The sequence below is a fragment of the Zingiber officinale genome, chromosome 5A (assembly GCF_018446385.1).
Source record: "Zingiber officinale cultivar Zhangliang chromosome 5A, Zo_v1.1, whole genome shotgun sequence".
In the NCBI taxonomy this organism is placed as follows: Eukaryota; Viridiplantae; Streptophyta; class Magnoliopsida; order Zingiberales; family Zingiberaceae; genus Zingiber; species Zingiber officinale.
In genome coordinates this window covers 140,200,879-140,223,118 of record NC_055994.1, presented here as the reverse complement: position 1 = coordinate 140,223,118, position 22,240 = coordinate 140,200,879, and the positions used below count along the sequence as shown (strand labels likewise).

At 40.0% G+C, this 22,240-nt stretch overlaps 1 protein-coding gene across 1 annotated transcript; it reads left to right on the top strand.

Annotated features, from left to right (window-relative positions):
- The first annotated feature begins 18,292 nt into the window (after nucleotides 1-18,292).
- On the top strand, nucleotides 18,293-22,025 carry LOC121982118 (probable boron transporter 2). Its single transcript, XM_042535028.1, has 12 exons — nucleotides 18,293-18,746; nucleotides 18,836-18,918; nucleotides 19,005-19,197; nucleotides 19,282-19,420; nucleotides 19,534-19,699; nucleotides 19,784-19,950; nucleotides 20,037-20,210; nucleotides 20,295-20,390; nucleotides 20,481-20,618; nucleotides 20,699-21,018; nucleotides 21,113-21,380; nucleotides 21,469-22,025. The coding sequence occupies exons 1-12, from the start codon at nucleotides 18,631-18,633 to the stop codon at nucleotides 21,769-21,771; spliced, it is 2,163 nt and encodes a 720-aa protein (XP_042390962.1). The 5' UTR covers nucleotides 18,293-18,630; the 3' UTR covers nucleotides 21,772-22,025.
- Nucleotides 22,026-22,240: the final 215 nt, after the last annotated feature.

Here is a 22,240-nt window from a genome sequence, read left to right as displayed (position 1 = left end):
GACTTCGAGTTTTGTTAAAATTCTAGGTCAAATCGACGCCTACTATTCCCTCTTCGGGGAACACATCCTCATCTGCTCCTCTCAGGAGAGTTTACCTTTTTGCTAGACCGGTCCTCCAGACCGACTGAACTTTTGCTTAGCGCTCGAGACTTTAGGTCTTCATGCTGGACGTCCGCTCCATGACTCGTCCAAACTTCCACCTAGTTCGCGACCACCAGGGTTTTCACGTAGAGTCTCCGACTCTAGGATTTTGCCCAAAGCGCTCGACCCGCCAAGACTTTCCGCCTAGGGTTACCACCCCTAGGTCCTAGAGTTACCATCTCCTAGAGTTTTCCACTTGCCTAATCACAATTAGGACTTTCCATCACCTAGGGTTACCACCCCCTAAGACCTAAGATTATCTCTCCCTAGGGGTTTCCACTTGCCTAGAATCCACTTGAACTTTTGCCTAAGACAACTTAGGACTTTCCTGCAAGCTCAATTAACCTTGTTAGATCACAAGACAACTTAACTTTGGACCCTTTGTCATAATCAAAACTTAGGTTCGATCGTCTGGTGCTCCTTGCACCAACAATCTCTCACTTTTTGATTATGACAACCTGGTTCAAAGTTAAGTAAAATATAACAATAATTAAAGGAATTTTAGCATGAGCATAAATACAATAATTTGTAAAAAAAAAACTCCCTTATGCTCCCCCTTTCATAAAAATTATATTTAACTCTTAACTTTAACTTTTCTCTCCCCCTTTGACATAAATCAAAAAGTAATATAAGTGGAGAGAAGGTTGTTTGACAAAAAGTTTTTACTCTATTTAATTTTAAGCTCTCCTTGAAGGGTATCACTTAAAAAAAACTTAGCTAATTTTTAAGTGTTGAAAGTGAGTTAACTTTTTCAAAAAAAAAACTTAGCTAAACTTAGTTTTGAAAATAATTACTTTGCAAATACTTAGCTTTTTCAATAAAAACTTAGCTAAACTTAAGCTTTGAAACCGTCTTAGCTTTTTCCAAAAAACTTATTTATATTTTAGCTTTGAAAATAATTGCTTTGACAAACACTTAGCTTAATTAAAAATACTTTACTAAGTACTTTAGCTTGCTGAAAAGAAATTTTGATAACAACTTGGCTTTTAAAAAGACATTAATAAAAACTTAGCGTTAAAATATTTTGATAAATAGTTAGTTTAGTTAAGTACTTAACTTAAAAAGAATTTTGATTAAAGCTTAGTTAGGTAATTTAAAATTTTTGATAAAAGCTTAGCTTAAAAAAAATATCTTTTTAAAAACTTTTTCAAAAATATTTGAACTTGTTTTTTAAATAAGGATCCATCTCACCCTGTTCTAGATTTTCAATCAAGAAACCTTAATGGTTTTGTAAGATGATTAATTTTATCTTCAATTTAAATTCAAATCTAAGAATTGGTCTATATTTGAGTTAGATCAATGTTTAACAGTTAGTCAATTAAATATCCATTTCAATAATTAGCTTCCAGGTTGTGCAGAGGCACTAGGCCTTCTTGGGTATGAGATCATCCGTCACTTCTAGACAAAGTTTTTTTTTTAAAAAAAATTTAATTTCCTTCTGAAAATTCTAGGTCTAACTGGTCAAATGTTGATTAAGTCTAAGTCCTTATCTAACCTAGTCTAAGCATGAATAATAAAAAGTAATAAATCAAACATCAGACAATTCTATTTTATGATAAAAATGGTCCTTTTATTGGCTCCCCTGGATCATAGCCTCTATATGGTCTATCAAGGTAATAGATTTGATCCTTAGGGATCCAATATTAGCCAAATTTAGCTTGATTAGTGAAGTTAGACTTGGGGACCCATGGACTATGTTTCTATTTGATCTATTTACAAGAGACAAATAAGATATGAATTTATGTTTAGCCTTATATCTAAGTCCGAATTGGTTGTAAATGACCCTTTGTTTTCTAAGAATTAGGTCAAGGTTCTTGGAACTCAAAGTGAACCGTTCCAATAAGTCCTTGAGTTCTTTGACCTGAGTTTTAAAATTGGAATTCTCTTCCTAAACTTGCTCAGTCAAAGAGCTCGAGTTAGTCACTTCCTTAAGAGTTGTTATCTCCTTTTGGAGTGACTTGACCTGGACGTTGGATTTGACCAACTTTCTAAATAAATGTATAACTAAATTTTGTAAGTCATCTATCTGAGTACCAGAAATTAGGGAACTTACAATGTTATTTGACTCTTTAGAGACAGATACGGATTCGTGGCTTCTCTCAGACTCAGTTTCTGATTCGCTTTTGGTTTCAGACTTGAATTTGGTTTCGGCAATGTACACTTGTACCAGTAGAGCGAGGAAGCTTGTTTGCTTGTGTTCTTCTTCTTCCGACTCTTTTGATGACTCGGACTATGTTGCCTTCAATGCCTTCCTTTTTCCTTGTTTCTGGTTTGGACAGTCAGGCTTGTATTGTCCCTTCTTGTTGCAGCCATAGCAGGTAACTCCAGACTTGACCTTCATGTTCAATTGAGTCACATTCTTCTTCTTAAGTGCTTTCCGAACTAGTTTGACTACCTCGGTGGTGATATAGTCTTCGTCTGAGTCCAATTCATCTCCGGACTCGGGTTCTATCTGGTACTTCTTCATGGTTTCCTTCGTCTTGCTCGTACCTGCACCAACACAATACTTTTCTTGGTCGAGTGTGCATTAATTTGTTTGTGTAACTCAAAATTGAAAAATAATTGATCTAATCTAATAATTGAAAGATCTTTGGATACTTTGTAAGCGTCTACCATTGATGCCCACAATGTAATCATCGGAAAAGAATTTAGTGCGTACCTTATTATCTCACGGTTCTCCAATTTTTGTCCAATTGCGTGGAGGCCATTCAGCAAATCTTGGATCTGGGCATGTAGTTGGCTTGTTGATTCTTCGTTCTACATTTTGATGTTATGTAATTTATTTAAGAATAAATCTTTCTTACATACCTTAGCATCAGAGGTTCCTTCATAAAGTTTGATCAACTTTTACCAGAGATCCTTAGCATTGTTGAACGGTCCAACTCTATTCAGTTCTTCTTTTGTTAGGCCGTATTGTAGGGCTCGAGTTGCCTTGGCATCAGCCTCGATTTTCTTCATTAGACTTGTGTCCCAGTTTATGCATGATATTAGTTTGCTAGTGTCGTCGAGTGGAAGTGTGAGGCCAGTTTGGACGATTATCCACATCTCTACCTCAGTCTTCAGATAGTACTCCATTCGAACCTTCTAGTAGCCGAAATCTTCTCCGGAGAATAGTGGTGGCCAAGCGGTACTGTAGCATTCTTGGTGGGCCATTTAAAAAAAAAGATCTTGCACACAAACAAATGTAGAAACTTGTCCCAAGACTTAGTTTTGGATTAGTAGTGCAGGAGGTAAAGAAATTGCTCAAGTAGTATTGCACGAATTTCAAGGAAATACTAAAATAATAATAAAAATTATTATAACAAAGTTTTGTTAAATGTAATATTTCAAAATTTTTGATTAATTATGAAAAAATGAAAGTGGTTTTTTTTTAAAAAAATAATAGAGGGAATAAATTTACACAATATATAATTTTTTTTTCAAAAAGGGCCCCCCTGCTCGATTGGTGGTTTCACTAATTCAGAGTGACCTTGCTTTGATACCAATTGTTGGATCATTGCGCTAGAGGAGGGGGGGGGGGGGGGGGGGGAATAGCGCTCATTTTAAAACTAAACTTAGAGATAGGCAGCAGAATAAAGATACAATAAAACAATCGCAAACACCAAGAGTTACTTGGTTCGGAGTCTATGGTGACAACTGTTGGTGCAACCTTAGGTCAAGGTTGACCTGGTTGACCCGACTCGAGTTGACGTGACTCGAGTTGTATTTTGATGTTTGACTTGGGAAGATTGTCGGTGCAACCTTAGGTCAAGGTTGACCTAGTTGTGTTGCATGTTGATGTTTGTCACTCGTGAGAGAGTTCTTTTCTTGATGTGGGACAAGAATAGATGTTTGGGAGATTATTGGTGCAACCGCAGGTCAAGGTTGACCTGGTTGACCTGATTCGGGAAAAGTCCAAGTATGGAGACTTGGCACGGAAAAGTCCAAGCAGGGAGCTTGGCACTAGAAAAGTCCAAGTATGGAGACTTGGCACTGGGAAAGTCCAAACAAGGAGTTTGGCACGGGGAAAAGTCCTGGTGAGTGAAGCCAGGCAGTCGGGAAATCCAGGTGAAAATCCTAGTGAGTGAAGCTAGGTGAAGGTGAAAGTCCTGGTAAGTGAAGCCAGGCATTCGGGAAAATCCTGGTGAGTGAAGCCAGGTGAAAATCCTAGTGAGTGAAGCTAGGTGAATGAGAAAGTCCTAACTGGGATGTTAGGCAGTGTGAAATCCTGGTGAGTGAAGCCAGGTGGAAAGTCCTGGTGAGTGAAGCCGGGCAAGGGAAAATCCAGATGGATCAAGGGTGATCGGACATCTGGTGTTGAGAAGTCCAAGTGAGTGAAGCTTGGCATATGGAGTCGGAGAGGGCTCGGTAGCTCGTTCTCCGAACTAGGTTAGAGAGGGCACTCTAAACCGAGGAGTTGGATCGGTCTGGTGACCGATCCAGTGATACTGCGTTTGCCCTGATCGGTCTGGTGATCGATCAGAATCAGATCAGTGGCTCACTGATTGCAATCTGATCGGTCTGGAGACCGATCAGGAGGCAACGCAACCTTGCGAGAAAAAAATCGTGGATCGGTCTGCTGACCGATCAGGCATAGATCAGTGGCGTGAGGAGCCGAAGCCTGATCGGTCTATGGACCGATCAGGAGGTTCCCTGATCGGTCCACAGACCGATCAGGGCTTCGATCGCGACACCTGATCGGTCTGGGGACCGATCAGGTGACAAACAGAAGCCTCATGCGCCTAGGCTGATCGGTCTGCAGACCGATCGGGGTTCTAGCCGTTGCGACGCAACGGCTAGTTTCTTCGCTGTCTTCTTCGCAGGTATAAAGGGGTCGAGAGCTGCTGCTGCACTGTTACTTCTTCCTCTTCTCTTCTTCTACAGAGCTGCTGTTCTGGTGCTTGAGCTTTGTTGAGCTCTTCTTCACAAGCTTCGCGTGAGCTTCTCGACTGGGATATCCTGCTGTTGTAGGTGTTCTGAGGAGCTGCTGCTTCAACGAATCCAGTCGGCGAGGAGGCAAGAAAACCTGTGTTTTTACATTTATTGTTCTTGTCTTCTTGTATTTCTTGTTGTATTCCTTTCTTGCTGTTGCAAGAATATTGTGGCGAGGTTTCTCCACCCACAAGGAGTATATTGTATTAGCCGGTTTTCCGGGGACTCATCCACCGACGGATTGATAGGTTTCGTCCACCTTACGGACACGCCGAGGAGTAGGAGTTTCATCTCCGAACCTCGTTACATCCTTGTGTTAAGGTTTGGTATTCTTCCTTTCGTTTCTATTTGTATTTTCCGCTGCGCTAACAAATTGTAGGAAGAAACGAGCGATTTGGGGCGGCTATTCACACCCCCCTCTCTAGCCGTACGAAGAGATCCTAACAAGTGGTATCAGAGCGAGGTCGCTCTTCATCGGATTCACACCCGTGGGAGCACAAGCGTTAGAGAATGGATCGGTTCGGAGAAGATGTCACAATTTCGCCTTTCTACGACCGCGACGATTTCGCGTTTTGGAAGGTAAGAATGAAGTATTTTCTTATGACTAACTTAGTGCATTGGAGTTGTGTACAATTAGGGTTCAATCCTCCGATGGATAAAGAAGGAGGACCTTTAGAAAAGAAGAAGTGGACGGAGGAACAAATCCACCAATCCGAGATCAACGATGAGGTAACGAAAATTCTTGAGTTTTCATTACCTAATGACATCTTGTGTGAGATAGGTGGTTACAACAACGCCAAGGGGTTGTGGAACAACTTGGCCAAGTTCCATGAGGAGAGCTCCACTTCAAGCCATGAAGAGGAGTCAAGTGAGCTAAGTAGCTCATACCATAGAGGAGAGGAATTAGAAGTTGAGGGTTACTCAACATCTAAGGAAGAAGAGGATGAGAACACTTCTTCAAGATTGGAGCAAGAAGAAGAAGCATCTACCTCCGGAAGGGATGAAGAAAAGAGCATTCATCCATCTTCAAACCTAGGTAACTCAAACATGTTAATTTCAAGTAAATTGCATATAATGTGTTTTGAGTGTAGGGAATTTGGGCACTACAAGAGTAAGTGTCCAAAGAGGGTAAGAAAGACTCCACCGGCACCAAAGGTCAAGAAAGCCGGAGTCCCGATACGCAAAGGCAAGGAGCACGTAGTGTGCTTCCAATGCAAGCGAAGGGGACACTATAGGAGCCATTGTCCAAGGGGGAGGCAACCTCACAAGGACAAGGGATGCACATCGATAGGGGGAGCTAAGGCAAACCCTAAGGTACCTTTTAAGGCATACTATTGCAATTCAAATAAGAAACATGCTAGTAGTTTTATTGCTATTGCAAATAATGATGAGCATGTTAACACTAGAAATCAACACATGTGCTTAGGTGCTAAACATGTCAACCTAGATAGGGATACTACTAGGAATGCCAACCCTAGAATTACCTCATCTAAGGTTAAGGAGAACCTAGGTAGGAATCCCAAATCAACTAGACACATGCCTAGGAATGCCTCAAAGAAAAATGACAAATCAAAAATTGAGGTATTAGAGAAGGAGAATCAAGTCTTGAGGTCAAGACTTGATACTTTGGAAAAGACTCTTAAGAACTTGGAGAAGTCATCTCTAGGGTTTAAGGGTCAAATTTCAAAGCCCAAGGACAAGAAAGGTTTGGGTCACAAACCTAAGTCCCAATTGGTCAAGCCCACTTACCATAATGTTTCATTCGATTATGGAGCAAAATCTAGGACTAGGAAGACCACCACCAAGGTCACAAGGGAAGTCACCCCTATAGTTGACCTTGATGAGACCCAAATGACCAAGGCTTTAAAGCCTAAGAGGGTCATTAGGAGGGTTGCTAGGGAAGTCATCTCTAGTGAATATTTAGTGAACCCAATGAGCTCTAATAGGTATTGGGTTCCTAGGAGCATTTTCTCTACCCCATAGATGGGTTAGAGAGTGTCAACTCCAATAAGAAGGGTAGTTCACCCAACTTTGAGGAAATTGACACTCAAGGAGCATTTTCAAGGTTTTTGGGAACCTTTGAAAATGAAATGGAATAATCTTTGTCATTCACTCCTTGGAAGAGTAAGTTGTGCCGAAGTGAGAATATATTAATCTTACTTTAAATTGACACAATTTGGAAAAACCTAGAGAAATATCAAATTGGGATTTTGATATTCTCTTAGGTAATCAAGGCAATCCGGGCCTTAACTTAGAAGTGCTACTCTTGTAGAATTTTAAATGGTATAAATCAAACAAGAGATCAAGAAATGTCAATTTGGGTTTTGACATTTTCTTGGAGCACTTTGGGCAATCTAGGATTAGAATTTAAGTTAGCTAAGTGATTAAGGATACTTAGATAGGTAATCTAGGTATTTTATTTGTGTTAACTTACCATGGTTGTTTGCCATATGTCATGTCATGACATCATATTTAATTTATGATCATTTGAAATGCCATGATAATGCTTAGGTTATTATATGTCATGTGTTAGTTTAGTTTCAAACTTTATGCCATGACATCATGACATTGGCACATGTTTTACTTATGATATCATTATATGCCATGTCATCATCTCTTGCATTATAATCAATGAAATTGATTTAAGGACAAACATATAATTTGATATTGAGATCAAATTGATGTTTAGAAAATGCATGAGAACTTAGCCTAAGTTGACCTTAACCCATATCTCACATCAAATTGACTTGAATGTGGTTTGATACACCTTAGATGTGTGTGAGATATTAGGATCATGAGTTAGGATCAAGGTGCATAGTTTTTGTACCTAGATGAGCCTAATTCAAGAAAAGGAGGATCATAGGGAAAGCTTGTGTACAAGTTATGTACATCTAGCCCTAAGATTATGGTCCTAAATTCAAATGATTTTAAAAGCATTTTAAAATTGATTTGAAAAACCTTGATGAAGCTTTCCTAGTGATAGCATTCATCATTGAACATTGTGATACAAAGTTGAGTTAAACTTGAACTTTTTCAAAGTTTTTGAACTTTGTATCAAGATTGAAAAAATGGGAACTATTTTCATAGAAAATTATTTTTCCGTGATAGTATATGGTATGAGGAGTGTATCCTCAAAATTTTACGATTTTTGGAATTTTCTGGAATTTATTAGGAGTTTCTGAATTTCCGGAAGGAGAAATCAGATCTGATTTCAGAGTGTGGATCGGTCACCGGACCGATCCAGGGAAGTTGATCGGTCTTGTGACCGATCGGTGATGATGCGATCGGTGAAGCGTGGATCGGTGCGGGGACCGATCGAGGGATTCGATCGATGCGGGACCGATCGATGCGTGCTTCGATTTTCAATTGTTGGTCTGAAATTTCAGCTGGAAGTTGGGTTTTGTGGATTTCTAAAGGTTTGAAACTCGCCAAGACATTGTTGGTGCAATGGTCAAGGGGGAGTTGACCTTTAGGGGAAGTTTTACCTAATTGTCAAGGGGGAGTTGACTTTTAGGGGGAGTTTTTACTCCAAAAGACTTTTAAGGATTAGTGATATGAGATTATCACTAAGTTGATTGTTGAGTTTAGTATCAAGGGGGAAATTAAGAGTTTCAAATGAAAGGTATGGGACTTTCGTTAGGAAGAAACTCTTGACCTTGATACCCTCCTTTTTCTTTTTGATGTGTGTCAAAAAGGGGAGAGTGTTCATTGGAGAATTATTGGAGAACCCAAGTTAGGTTATCGGGTTAACCTAAGCTAGGGAAAGAATGTCAAGGAATGTTCAAGGAAGAACATTGGAATTCTTTTTGATGTGTGTCAAAAAGGGGGAGAATTATTGGAGAACCCAAGTTAGGTTATCGGGTTAACCTAAGGGGAGAATGTCCAGAGAATGTTCAAGGAAAGAACATTGGACATTGGAAGATGGTTGGAAAACCTAAGTTAGGTTATCGGGTTAACCTAACTTGATTATGGTTTTGTCAAACATCAAAAAGGGGGAGATTGTTGGTGCAACCTTAGGTCAAGGTTGACCTGGTTGACCCGACTCGAGTTGACGTGACTCGAGTTGTATTTTGATGTTTGACTTGGGAAGATTGTCGGTGCAACCTTAGGTCAAGGTTGACCTAGTTGTGTTGCATGTTGATGTTTGACACTCGTGAGAGAGTTCTTTTCTTGATGTGGGACAAGAATAGATGTTTGGGAGATTATTGGTGCAACCGCAGGTCAAGGTTGACCTGGTTGACCTGATTCGGGAAAAGTCCAAGTATGGAGACTTGGCACGGAAAAGTCCAAGCAGGGAGCTTGGCACTGGAAAAGTCCAAGTATGGAGACTTGGCACTGGGAAAGTCCAAACAAGGAGTTTGGCACGGGGAAAAGTCCTGGTGAGTGAAGCCAGGCAGTCGGGAAATCCAGGTGAAAATCCTAGTGAGTGAAGCTAGGTGAAGGTGAAAGTCCTGGTAAGTGAAGCCAGGCATTCGGGAAAATCCTGGTGAGTGAAGCCAGGTGAAAATCCTAGTGAGTGAAGCTAGGTGAATGAGAAAGTCCTAACTGGGATGTTAGGCAGTGTGAAATCCTGGTGAGTGAAGCCAGGTGGAAAGTCCTGGTGAGTGAAGCCGGGCAAGGGAAAATCCAGATGGATCAAGGGTGATCGGACATCTGGTGTTGAGAAGTCCAAGTGAGTGAAGCTTGGCATATGGAGTCGGAGAGGGCTCGGTAGCTCGTTCTCCGAACTAGGTTAGAGAGGGCACTCTAAACCTAGGAGTTGGATCGGTCTGCAGACCGATCCAGTGATACTCAGTGTTTCCTGATCGGTCTGGTGACCGATCAGATTCCACTCAGTAGCATACTGTGGAGTTCCTGATCGGTCCACAGACCGATCAGGCAACGATCAGAAGCGAAGAAAGAAGCTCCTGATCGGTCCAGGGACCCATGGCCTGATGGCTGGATCGATCGGCATAGACCGATCAGGCGTAAGCCTGATCGGTCTATGGACCGATCAGGGCTTCGATCGCGACACCTGATCGGTCTGGGGACCGATCAGGTGACAAACAGAAGCCTCATGCGCCTAGGCTGATCGGTCTGCAGACCGATCGGGGTTCTAGCCGTTGCGACGCAACGACTAGTTTCTTCGCTGTCTTCTTCGCAGGTATAAAGGGGTCGAGAGCTGCTGCTGCACTGTTACTTCTTCCTCTTCTCTTCTGCTACAGAGCTGCTGTTCTGGTGCTTGAGCTTTGTTGAGCTCTTCTTCGCAAGCTTCGCGTGAGCTTCTCGACTAGGATATCCTGCTGTTGTAGGTGTTCTGAGGAGCTGCTGCTTCAACGAAATCCAGTCGGCGAGGAGGCAAGAAAACCTGTGTTTTTACATTCATTGTTCTTGTCTTCTTGTATTTCTTGTTGTATTCCTTTCTTGCTGTTGCAAGAATATTGTGGCGAGGTTTCTCCACCCACAAGGAGTATATTGTATTAGCCGGTTTTCCGGGGACTCATCCACCGACGGATTGATAGGTTTCGTCCACCTTACGGACACGCCGAGGAGTAGGAGTTTCATCTCCGAACCTCGTTACATCCTTGTGTTAAGGTTTGGTATTCTTCCTTTCGTTTCTATTTGTATTTTCCGCTGCGCTAACAAATTGTAGGAAGAAACGAGCGATTTGGGGCGGCTATTCACACCCCCCTCTCTAGCCGTACGAAGAGATCCTAACAACAACTACTCCAAGGCTTGCATGTGAGAGTACCTTCGATGGACAATCACTAATCAATTGAAAGAAGTACAAGTACAATAATTGATTACAAGTAATTATAAGACTTAAAGAATGCCAACAATTCGAAAATAAAGATCTTCAGCACAGTGGTCGTTGGGATAGTTTTTGAGCATCGAGGAAGCGTTTTCATAGAAGCGCAAAGAAGGGAAAGTTGCTTGGAATGTTGTTGTTGTGCATATGGTCAAGACAGCCTTATATAGCCACTTAAGGTGCCTTCAGCCTCCATGGAAGGCACCTCCAGCAGGGATACTTATCCCATCCACGTCGGAGTCGATAACTTCCGTGGCCTGCGCTGTTTATCCATCCGAAGGCGCCTTCAAGCTCCATGGAAGGCGCCTTCGCTCCTTGCTACACGGAGCCTTCGCTCCTTGCTACACGGAGCCTTCATCTAAAGCACCTGAGGTGCCTCCAACAATCCCGGAGGTGCCTCGGGCACTGTTCATCCGAGCCTTTTAAGTCCTTTTCGCTCCCTGCAAGATACGTTAGTCCAAAATACCAAACATACCCTACAAAATAGAGTTAGCATAATAAAATAATAAATTATTTTGATAGTCTCCGGACTGTCTGGTTCTGACTTTGAGTTTTGCTGAAACTCTAGGTCGAGCTGACTCCTACTGTTCCCTCTTTGGGGAACACATCCTCACCTACTCCTCTCAGGAGAGTTTACCTTTTTGCCAGACTGGTCCTCCAGACCGACTAGGCTTTTGCTCAGTGTCCGAGACTTTAGGTCTTTATGCTGGAGGTCCGCTCCATGACTCGTCCAGACTTCCACCTAGTTCGCGACCACCAGGATTTTCACCTAGAGTCTCTGACTCTAGGATTTTACCCAAAGTGCTCGACTCGCCAAGACTTTCCGCCCAGGGTTACCACCCCCTATGACTTAGGGTTACCACCCCCGAGGATTTCCCACCTACCTAACCGCAGCTAAGACTTTTCATCACCTAGGGTTACCACCCCCTAGGACCTAGGGTTACCTCTCCCTAGGATTTTCCACCTGTCTAGAATCCACTAGGACTTTTACCTAAGACAACTTAGGACTTTCCTGCAAGCTCAATCAACCTTGTTAGATCACAAGATAACTTAACTTTGGACCCTTTGTCATAATCAAAACTTAGGTTCGATCATCTGGTGCTCCTTGCACCAACAAAGATTATATTATTTATTTTGAGTGTTGAGAAAAATGACATTATAAAAGCAATTGTCCTAAATTAGAGAAGAACAAAATCCAAATGACACCCAAGGTGAAGGAAAAACCAAAGGAGGCCTTACGTGTAATATGCAAAGACAAGTAGTACATTGTATGCTTCATATAAAACTAAAAACAGTATTATCAGAATCAATGTCCAAAGGGAAGGCTTAACAAGGGAGGAAGCTCAAATCAAAGGGGAGCTTTAAAGAACAAAACTAATGTACCATTAGTAAATGGTAATTCTTCATTTCATCATAACAAGCATGCTAGAAATATTTAGTGTTATTTATCATAAAAATAAGAAGCATGATAATCCTAAGAAAAATTATAGAGAATATTATACTAGGACTACCTCACCTAAGGATAAGAAAATAGAAAATAATTTAGGCAAGAAACCAAAATAATTCATATATATGCCTAAAAAGAACAATATCTAAGGCAATAATGAAAAATCTAAATTTGAGGATTTATGGATAGAAAATCAAGTCTTAAGGTCAAACTTGATAAATTAGTGAAGATCCTTAAGCAAATAACAAATAATGCCAAAGGGTTTAAGAAACAACACCTAGGCTTAGGAAGATAAGAGCCATCTAAGGGCAAGAAAGGTTTGGGATATATACCTAAGTCCAAGGAAAGTATGACCTCATACCATAAAGTTCCATATGGTTATGAAACTAACTTTAGGTCTAGGAGTTAAGCCAAAGTTACAAGGAAAGGTATCCCTAGAATTGATCTTGAGAAGACTAGTGTGACTAAGGCTTCTAAGAAGCCTAGGAAGGTATTAAGGAAAGCTATCCCTAGTGAATACCTAGAATACCCAAAGAGCATCAATAGGTATTAGATTTCTAAGAGTGTATTCTCTATACCCTAGATGGGTTTAGAGTGTGTCTACTCTAATTCGAAGGATAGTTAACCCAACCACGTGAAGTTATCACTTTGGGGAATTTTTAAGGTATTGTGATATCTTGAAAATGAGAGATGATTGTTGTTGGACCCCGTGGGTGTTTTGATGTGATCAACCAAGTTAGGTTAGGTCCTGCTGGTTATCTCATCCCTGTGTCTAAGTGCACAGGAACTTAGGAGTGCAGGAAGTCAAGCAGAAGACACAGCTAGCGAGAAGGACGACATGGGAAGGGAGCTGATAGGCTCGGTGCGTCCGAAGGATGAGAGAGCTGCGAAAGAGTACTTCGAAGCATCCATTGACGAATCTGAAGCGGCACTACTGGTAAGAAAGTTAAATAAATTTGTTAAAACTAATAAATTTAAATCGCAGTCGAGGAAGCATCAACGCAACAGAAGGACAGTCCGATGCTACAACTGCAACGAGGAAAGACACATAAAGGATAACTGATCCAAGTTGAAGAAAAAGCATAAGGAGAAGCCTCAGAGACCAACATCCTCTACACACAAAAGTCTGAAGGCTACATGAGACGATTCTTTATCCTCCGAGTCAGAAGTTGAAGCCTTCTCAAGAGTAGCATTGATGCCAACCATCTCTTTGATGATGACTCGGACTCAGAGATGAGCATAGATCAAGGTGGAGAATCAAAAGAGGAAAGCTACGATGAAGGGGGAGCATCACCAAGTGAGGTAAGTAAGGTACGTGATCTCACCCCCACTCAGTCGTTTCAATTTATCAAAGTATTTATGAAAGATCTAGCAGAATTAGAAAAAGAAAATGCTAAATTAAAATTAAAATTAGAAGAATCATGCCCCTTAGAGTTATTTAACAACTTAAAATCAGAAAATGACAGTTTGAAAATACAAATTGGAAATATTAAAATTGTTGCATGTTCAAAAACAAATGTTTTCCAAAAATCAAAACTTAAAATTTATGGAAAGCTAAATTGGTATATAAGAAAATATCAGGGGCTACTTAGAAAAATTCCCAAGACTTATGTATACAATAAATCATCAATGAAGTGATCAGAGTTAATCACCTCCCCCCCCTCCCTCCAGCTTTCTACATGTTTTAACACAAGGAAACTATAAGCCTTGTTTTAGAATAAATTAGAGGTGCATATATGATATTGTGCCAGAAATAAAGAAAGTTAAATTTTTTAAATAATTTCTCTAAACTAATAGAGGTTATGAATCAAAAGTGTTTAAGTGTGGTGAGACTTAATAGAATGAAAGGAATTTATTAGACCAAATGATCTATTGATATTCCATCTTTTGATCACTAAGATGATGACAACACTAAGGTAGTAATATTTTGACAAAATCAACACCAAGGTGGAGATGCTTTTAAGAAATCAACACATTATAATCTTTTGACGAAATTAGCACCAATATAGTGATGTTTTAACAAAATTAGCACCCATATAGTGATGCTTTAACACAACCAAATTATTATTATTATTATTTTTTAATTATTTATTTTTTTTAAAAAATATTTTTTTTCTTGTAATAAACTATTAAAAAAGATAAAATGTAAAAAATATTTTTTTTTATTTTATGATTTTTTATTAACCTTCTTTTATATTTTATATTTTTTATATTTTTATATTTTTTATTAAATCTCTAAAAAAATAAAAAATTGAGTATCAATGTCTTTTTTTTCTTGAAATAATTAAAATTTTATTTTATTTTTGATGTGGCCTGTTAACCAATTCAATTTAATTCGATTTAAATAAATAAAATTATTTTTTTTAACTTTAATTTAGGGCTTAAAGGCAGGAAAAATATTTTTTAAATTGAGTACGCTATTTGAAAAAAATAAAATCATGATTCATCTTTTGAGAATTCAAAACTTTGAGTGCGCCCTTTCATAAAAGGATGATATTCTTTTAAAAGAAGATGTTTAATCTTGTGTAAAAATACAAAAAAAAAAAAAAAGAGATCAATTTCGTTACCCAAATAAAACTATACTACTGGCTATATATATAGAAATACATATTCTTATATACTTAAATTTTTGGAGATGGTAATCTCGCGCTCCCTAAAAGGGTACACAATAAAATTTCAAGGAAGACATGGCTGAATGGTGCAATCATACTTAGAACACCAAATGAGAATGATAACAACAAACGAATAATCCAAGCATTGTAGTTCTGAAAATATGAAAATACCTACTTTCACTAATTAGTTTAGGTACATTTGAGGTTGATACATTCCAAAACCATTTAGTATTTAATCTAATCAAAATAAGTTTCGTGTTTTCCTATCACTAGAATCATTGAATTAAGGGATCCTTGTGAATGAACATGGAAGCTGTACCAAATTTTCCAGCAAAGATTTTGACCAGAACTATAAAAAAAATGATAGGAAACACATCCCAAACCTAAAGATTCTTAGGGGATAGTGAGCCATGAAGAGAACAAATCAAAATGTAGCTTCTCCAAATTTAGGCAACTTCACCTTCACCAATTTAATAAGGTTTGAGATATTGATAAAAGTCAGATTTCATAATGTGCCTTCCATTTTGAGCTTTATGATTCTCCCTATGATGGGTCAGGCCACTCAATCAATGCTTCAAATTTGTTCTCTCTGTTTCGTTCAAGCGATTTAATTTAACGTAAATGGGTGTAGCCTGAACAACGCCACTTAACTAAACTCAAGGGTTTGCAATAGTTCAATGCACAACAAGCAACAAATCCCTCACATAGACATGCCAATAGGAGTGTATTCGATCATCTCTAATGTTTGCCATACTCGTGATCACTAAAAATGTTTACACATTGAGAAAGCATTACAAACAATATTTTATGATTGTTTGTTTATTGCTTGTGTGAGGCCAGTTAATGTGTGCAATCCTAGGTTTGTCCTTAAATAAAGTTTCTAATTTTTTTCCCCCCTTAAGAAGCTTTCATTTGTCAGATACGACAATGAAAAATATATGAATTATGTAGGATGATACTATCACTGACTCATTTTTGTACTGCGAATCTAAATTAGGCATCATGACACAAGCACCAGAAGATGATTGAAGAATGGCACATGAAAAAGGAGCAAATTTTCCTTTTTATTTTTCTGATAAAACACTTTTTTTTTTTCTGAGTGAAAGGTAGGTAGGTGAATCGACTGAGCAAGGCAGCTGTGCATGATTGAACTAAGGCCGACACTATTTCCCCAAAAGCTGAAAGGAATCTCCCTAAAACACCACACAGAGGGACCATTATCTATAAAGTGAAGAAGTCGAGGAGTTCAACGAAAACTTTGAACCGTAGCTATGCGTTTCAAAACATTATTGGACAAAAATTTAAAGGATGCCATTTTTAGTAGAAGGGTTAAAACTTAAAAGGGTATTTTAAATTTATTATAAAATTTATACCTCATTCCATCTTATCCCATTCCCATTGTTATTTTGGAAAATACTAGCTCTTATTTGATATTATTATAATAATTATATTTGATCATGTCCGAAAGCTGAATCAACGGACGTTGGGCACGTGGCGCTGTCCGAGTCACTGACGTGGATCTTCGACCGGTTTTACGGTCCTCCGACGAACCTGCAAGGAAGTCGGGCCGAGAAGGGGTTCCCAGCGACGACCCTCCGACGCTCAAGTCAGGCAAAGCTCAACAAGAAAGTGGCTCCAAGAATCGTATAATGCGTACCTCCAGCGAACGATGAGGGTTTTTATATAGGGCTGGAGGGAAGCGGGTGCACACATACCGAGGTGTACACGTGTCCTCAGCCCATACCCCAGTAAGGGCCTGTCAGTGAGCTTACCTGACCCCATACTGCTATAGTCCAAGCATGTCTTCGATGGGACAGCTGAACCCCCTGTCGTAAGATTTGGAGTATGGCCTAAACGTAGAACATGCCCGCTGTCAAAGAAAGATGTCCCTTGTCTTTTTCCCCTTGCTCACGGCCGAGCGTCTCGCCGGCCAGCCTCTGCCTTACGTCCGGCCGGACACCTATAGTGGTCTACTTGGGAGATTCTCGGTAATGTGCTTTGTGGAGACTGTTAGCAGTATGTTACCTCATGTTTTCGGCCGAGCGTGCCCTTCGCTCGACCCTACGATCCTGTACCATGAGCGTCGGGGCCCAGCTTTGTGCTGGGGCGCCTTCAGTTAGAAACCGGTCAGTCGGCCGGACGTTCGACCCACCCATATCTGGTCGACCACCTGGTCATTTGACTTCCGCGTGGCGTTGACTCTCCAGAACGAGGGTCCCCTGTTCTTCCCGCCGGATCAATATTCATACATGTTAATAATTCAATTTTAATCAATACTAATAATACTATTACAATTTATAATTATTATAATATAAATATTTTATTTCTAATTAAGATTGATCAATATTATATTACAATATAAATCATAACTATTATAATATATACAATTCATCTCTACTTAATATTGATTGTTATAGCAGTTATGAGATTATAAATGTTATATAATTATAATAGTTACGAGATCATAATTATTATAATTATATAATTATAAAAAAAATAATTAATCAGGTTGGTTAACTATAATTATATAATTATAATGATGACAAAAGATGAATACGTTGGTCCCAGCGTCCTCATCAATCCGTCCTAGGGTCAACACAGAGGACGTAAATCATGGACGACTACTAGCCTTTGGAATAGTGACTAGCACATAAGGGAGGTAATTACCTCGGCTTTGCCGAAATTCAAACTCCAGACCTTATGATGATAACGCCTCATGTACTAGCCACTAGACCGATTCGAGGGAACAAAATTATAGTATTTATGGGAGCGTGCTAAAAAAATAATTAATTTGATAATCAATCAAATTAATTAATTTTTTATCGATTGAGTTTGTTTCATTTAGTGACAAAGTTTGATAATTTGTTAAAAAAAATATATATATATTTGTTTGGTTTCAATTTAATTAATTAGGTCGGTTATTTTTTAAAATAAAAATGGATTAAGATGGATGGATGGTATTTAATAATAAATGAAAAAGACACAACTTTTTAATTTTTGCAATGAGATCAATAGTAGAAGGTTCAGGGTCACTTTCTTCGGCCAGCTTATCAAGAACTGTCAAGCCTTAGAACGCTCCGGAAGAAAGTCCCCCTTCATGGGATCACTCGTTGACCAGCCATTTGCACTTTTCTTAAATTCCAAACATAAAAAAGATGTATGAACATACCTCCACTCCCACTCACATATACACTGTACACAACGATCAATATTCTCTGGCTTCTCAGTGAGTGATCAGTGATCACCACCTTTCATCGATTTGTATTCTTTTTCAGCCGTTGTCTTGCTTGGAGCCTTTAGGCACTGATGGTGATGTGTAGCGGTTGTCACAGTGACCAAATTGCTCTTCATCATTTACATGTTTCTTTCTGAAGGCTTTAATGCCTATATATTTAGCACACCCCTCGAGCATTCTCTGTGTCCTTCTTCATCCACTTCAACTTGTGAATGAACTGATGCAAGAAAAGCCAAGGCTTCTCTCTGACCCTCATCAGCATCTGCATGCTCTTGTTTTGGAGATCGAGAGCTGCATTAGAGTGTTCTTCCTTGAACCCATGACATTGTAGCTTCAATTGCTTATATGCTATTTCAATCATGTAGTTTCAGTTTTGGATCCAGTCAACCGGAATCCATATATATTTTCTTTACAGTGGCTTTTGCCATTGTTCTTTCAGCGCTTTCCTTCTTCTCATTTGATCAAAAGTTGCTTTTGAGAGTATATTTTTGACAAAATGAGCACGAACATGGAGGAAACGTTCGAGCCTTTTCGCGGAATCAAGAATGATCTTCGAGGGCGATTGATGTGCTACAGGCAAGATTGGACCAGTGGTTTCAGTGCAGGCATCAGGTATTGATCGTTGCTTCAGAAATTTATCTGAATTATTACCACTGTGGATGGATTTGTACTCGATCAATGCTTCAATACTGATGTTTCAGGATTCTGGCTCCGACTACATATATATTCTTCGCCTCAGCAATCCCAGTCATTTCATTTGGAGAACAATTGGAGAGGAACACTAGTGAGTGAAATCAAAATTTCAAATCTAGCAGGTGCATTGAAAATTGAAGTATATATCAAATAAACTTTCCTATATGGTTTTGGCAGATGGGGTATTAACAGCAGTTCAGACTTTGGCATCAACTGCCCTCTGTGGCATCATTCACTCTATAATAGGAGGACAGCCTTTGCTGATTCTTGGAGTGGCAGAACCCACTGTGATTATGTACACTTTCATGTTCAACTTTGCAAAACAAAGGGCTGATCTAGGCCAGAACATGTTCCTAGCATGGACTGGATGGTAAGCTGAAATGATAGAGGAAGTAACTGTGAAATTTCTTTTCCCTGCTTGTTTAGTTTTAATTTTTTGGTTTTTGAATTACAGGGTATGTGTCTGGACCTCGTTGTTGCTATTTCTGTTAGCCATTCTAGGAGCATGTTCCATAATCAACCGATTTACTCGATTGGCCGGCGAGCTTTTCGGTCTACTGATTGCAATGCTCTTTATGCAACAGGCTATCAAAGTGAGAACATATATATAACTGACTGACTTTATTAAGAATTATGTCCATGCTTAAAGTGTGCAAGCATCATTCTAGGACGATGATCTAAAATATAGTGCTTTTGGTTGTCACAGGGGCTTGTTGATGAGTTCAGAGTGCCAAAAAGAGACAGCCCAAGTGCACTAGAATTTGCACCATCTTGGAGGTTTGCCAACGGCATGTTTGCGCTAGTTCTGTCATTTGGGCTTCTGCTCACTGCGTTAAGAAGCAGGAAGGCACGATCATGGCGCTACGGGGCTGGTGTGCTCGAGTTAAATGTTTTTTGTTCCCTCTTCACGGAGAATATGTCTTCTTGTTTCACTTTGTTTGAACCATATTTCTCAGGCTGGCTACGAGGTCTCATCGCCGACTATGGAGTGCCACTTATGGTACTTGCATGGACTGGAGTTTCTTACATCCCTTCTAATGGTGTGCCAGAAGGAATTCCTAGACGACTCTTCAGCCCAAATCCCTGGTCACCAGGAGCCTATGAAAACTGGACTGTGATAAAGGTGCCTTCTTCTTTGTTCCTCTTTCCCTGTTCATACTCTTTAATCTATTTCAGCAAAAGGAGAATCTAAAGATATTATGCTGACAGGATATGTTGAATGTGCCCTTGATCTACATTCTTGGAGCTTTCATACCAGCCACAATGATAGCAGTGTTGTATTATTTTGATCATAGTGTGGCCTCTCAACTCGCTCAACAGAAGGAGTTCAATCTCAGAAAGCCGCCATCATTCCATTACGATTTACTTCTTTTAGGTTTCTTGGTACTCACCTGAATCTGCCTCTTCTTTGGTTAAATCTCGCATGGCCTCCGACTCCTGAATCTTTTACTTGCTTTTGCTGACCAGACCTTGTTATGTGGTCTTATTGGAATTCCACCTTCAAATGGTGTCATCCCACAATCTCCAATGCACACGAAGAGTTTGGCCACCCTCAAACACCAAGTAAGCTCCAAATTGTGAATGAATGATTAATTTCATGCTTCTCTCTGTAGCATTATTAATTTGATATTTTTCATGGGAATTTTCTCATAGTTGCTTCGTAATCGACTGGTAGCCACTGCACGCCAAAGCATGAAAAGAAATTCAAGCTTGACTCAACTGTATGGAAATATGCAGGAAGCTTACAGACAGATGCAGACACCATTAATCTACCAAGAATCATCAACACGAGTGTGTGAATTAATAAATCCGGCTAGCATCGTGAATTCCTTGTACGTGGACTGAAAATGAGCCTTATTTATATCATGCAGGGACTGAAAGAGCTGAAGGATTCTACAATTCAGTTGGCTTCGAGCTTGGGGAGCATGGATGCACCGGTTGACGAGTCGCAATTCGACATCGATAAAGAAATCGATGACCTCCTGCCGGTCGAGGTGAAAGAGCAGCGTCTGAGCAACTTGCTGCAGGCCATGATGGTCGGAGCTTGTGTGGCAGCTATGCCCTTCCTCAAGAAGATCCCCACCTCTGTTTTATGGGGATACTTTGCTTTCATGGCCATAGAAAGCCTACCTGGGAACCAGTTCTGGGAAAGGATTCTCCTTCTGTTCACTGCACCAAGTAGAAGATACAAGTAAGGATCGATACTGATGATGATCATCAGTATACTTCTCCCTTGAATCTTGATGGTGCGATTTTAGCTTTAATTGTGAGCTTTGATCCTACAGAGTGCTCGAGGACTGCCACGCGAGCTTCGTCGAAACAGTGCCTTTCAAGGCAATCACTACTTTCACCCTCTTCCAATCCATGTACTTGCTTGTGTGCTTTGGGATAACGTGGATTCCTATAGCTGGAGTCCTGTTTCCTCCCATGATCATGCTTTTGGTGCCAGTTAGACAGTACATTCTCCCGAAGCTCTTCAAAGGAGCACATCTCACGGATTTAGATGCAGCTGAATATGATGAACTACCACCCATCACCTTCAACATGCAGACGGTACTACTACCAGCGCATCTCAGTACTCTTTTAGATATTTTTCACACCTAGCTCTGAGTCATGGCACTGGTTTTGATTCTATGATCAGGAGGTTGATTTGGGAGCAAGGTACTCCTCTGCCGAGAGTAGAGAGGTCCTGGACGAGATGGTCACCAGAAGCCGCGGCGAGATTAAGCGTATGAACAGCCCCAAAGTGACTAGTTCAGGAACTACGCCAGTAACCGACATGAGGAGCTTCAGCAGTCCTAGGTTATCAGCAACAGAGAAGGCCTACAGCCCCCGTGTTCGTGAACTTAGGCCAGAGCGTAGTCCTCGATTGAGTGCCGAAAGGCAATTCAGTCCGAGGATGGCAGAAACTAGATCATCCAAGTTAGGAGAAGGTTCCAAGTAGAAGGCATGGATTCACGAACCCATTGTGCTACAAGGATGACAACTTAATTCCTAAATGCCTTCTTACCATATAATTGTAGCTTGCCAGTGCTCAAGATATGTTTCCATCTACTAAATTTCATCATTTATGTGAAATAGTGTGAGCCTCTCTTCGTATAGAGGAACTTATGTAATTCCTGAGTTTAGCAAATAACTCGAAGGTTTGCAAACTCTGTTGCTTCGATATTAATTAAATTAAATTGTGTAAAAAGTGTAGTGGTGGTATCTGTCCAGGCATATTTTGAACTAAATTCCTTGATTCCTATCAGTCAACTTCCTAAAATGACCTATAAATCCTAAGGCCATTACCAACAGCAGTTTAGAATAGAAAGGAAAAAAAAAAAATCTCCAAGAATGAATGGATTTGAATGCTGTTTAATTTATGTGCAGCTCTTCTGATCATCTCATCGTTCATATGCACATCATTCTTC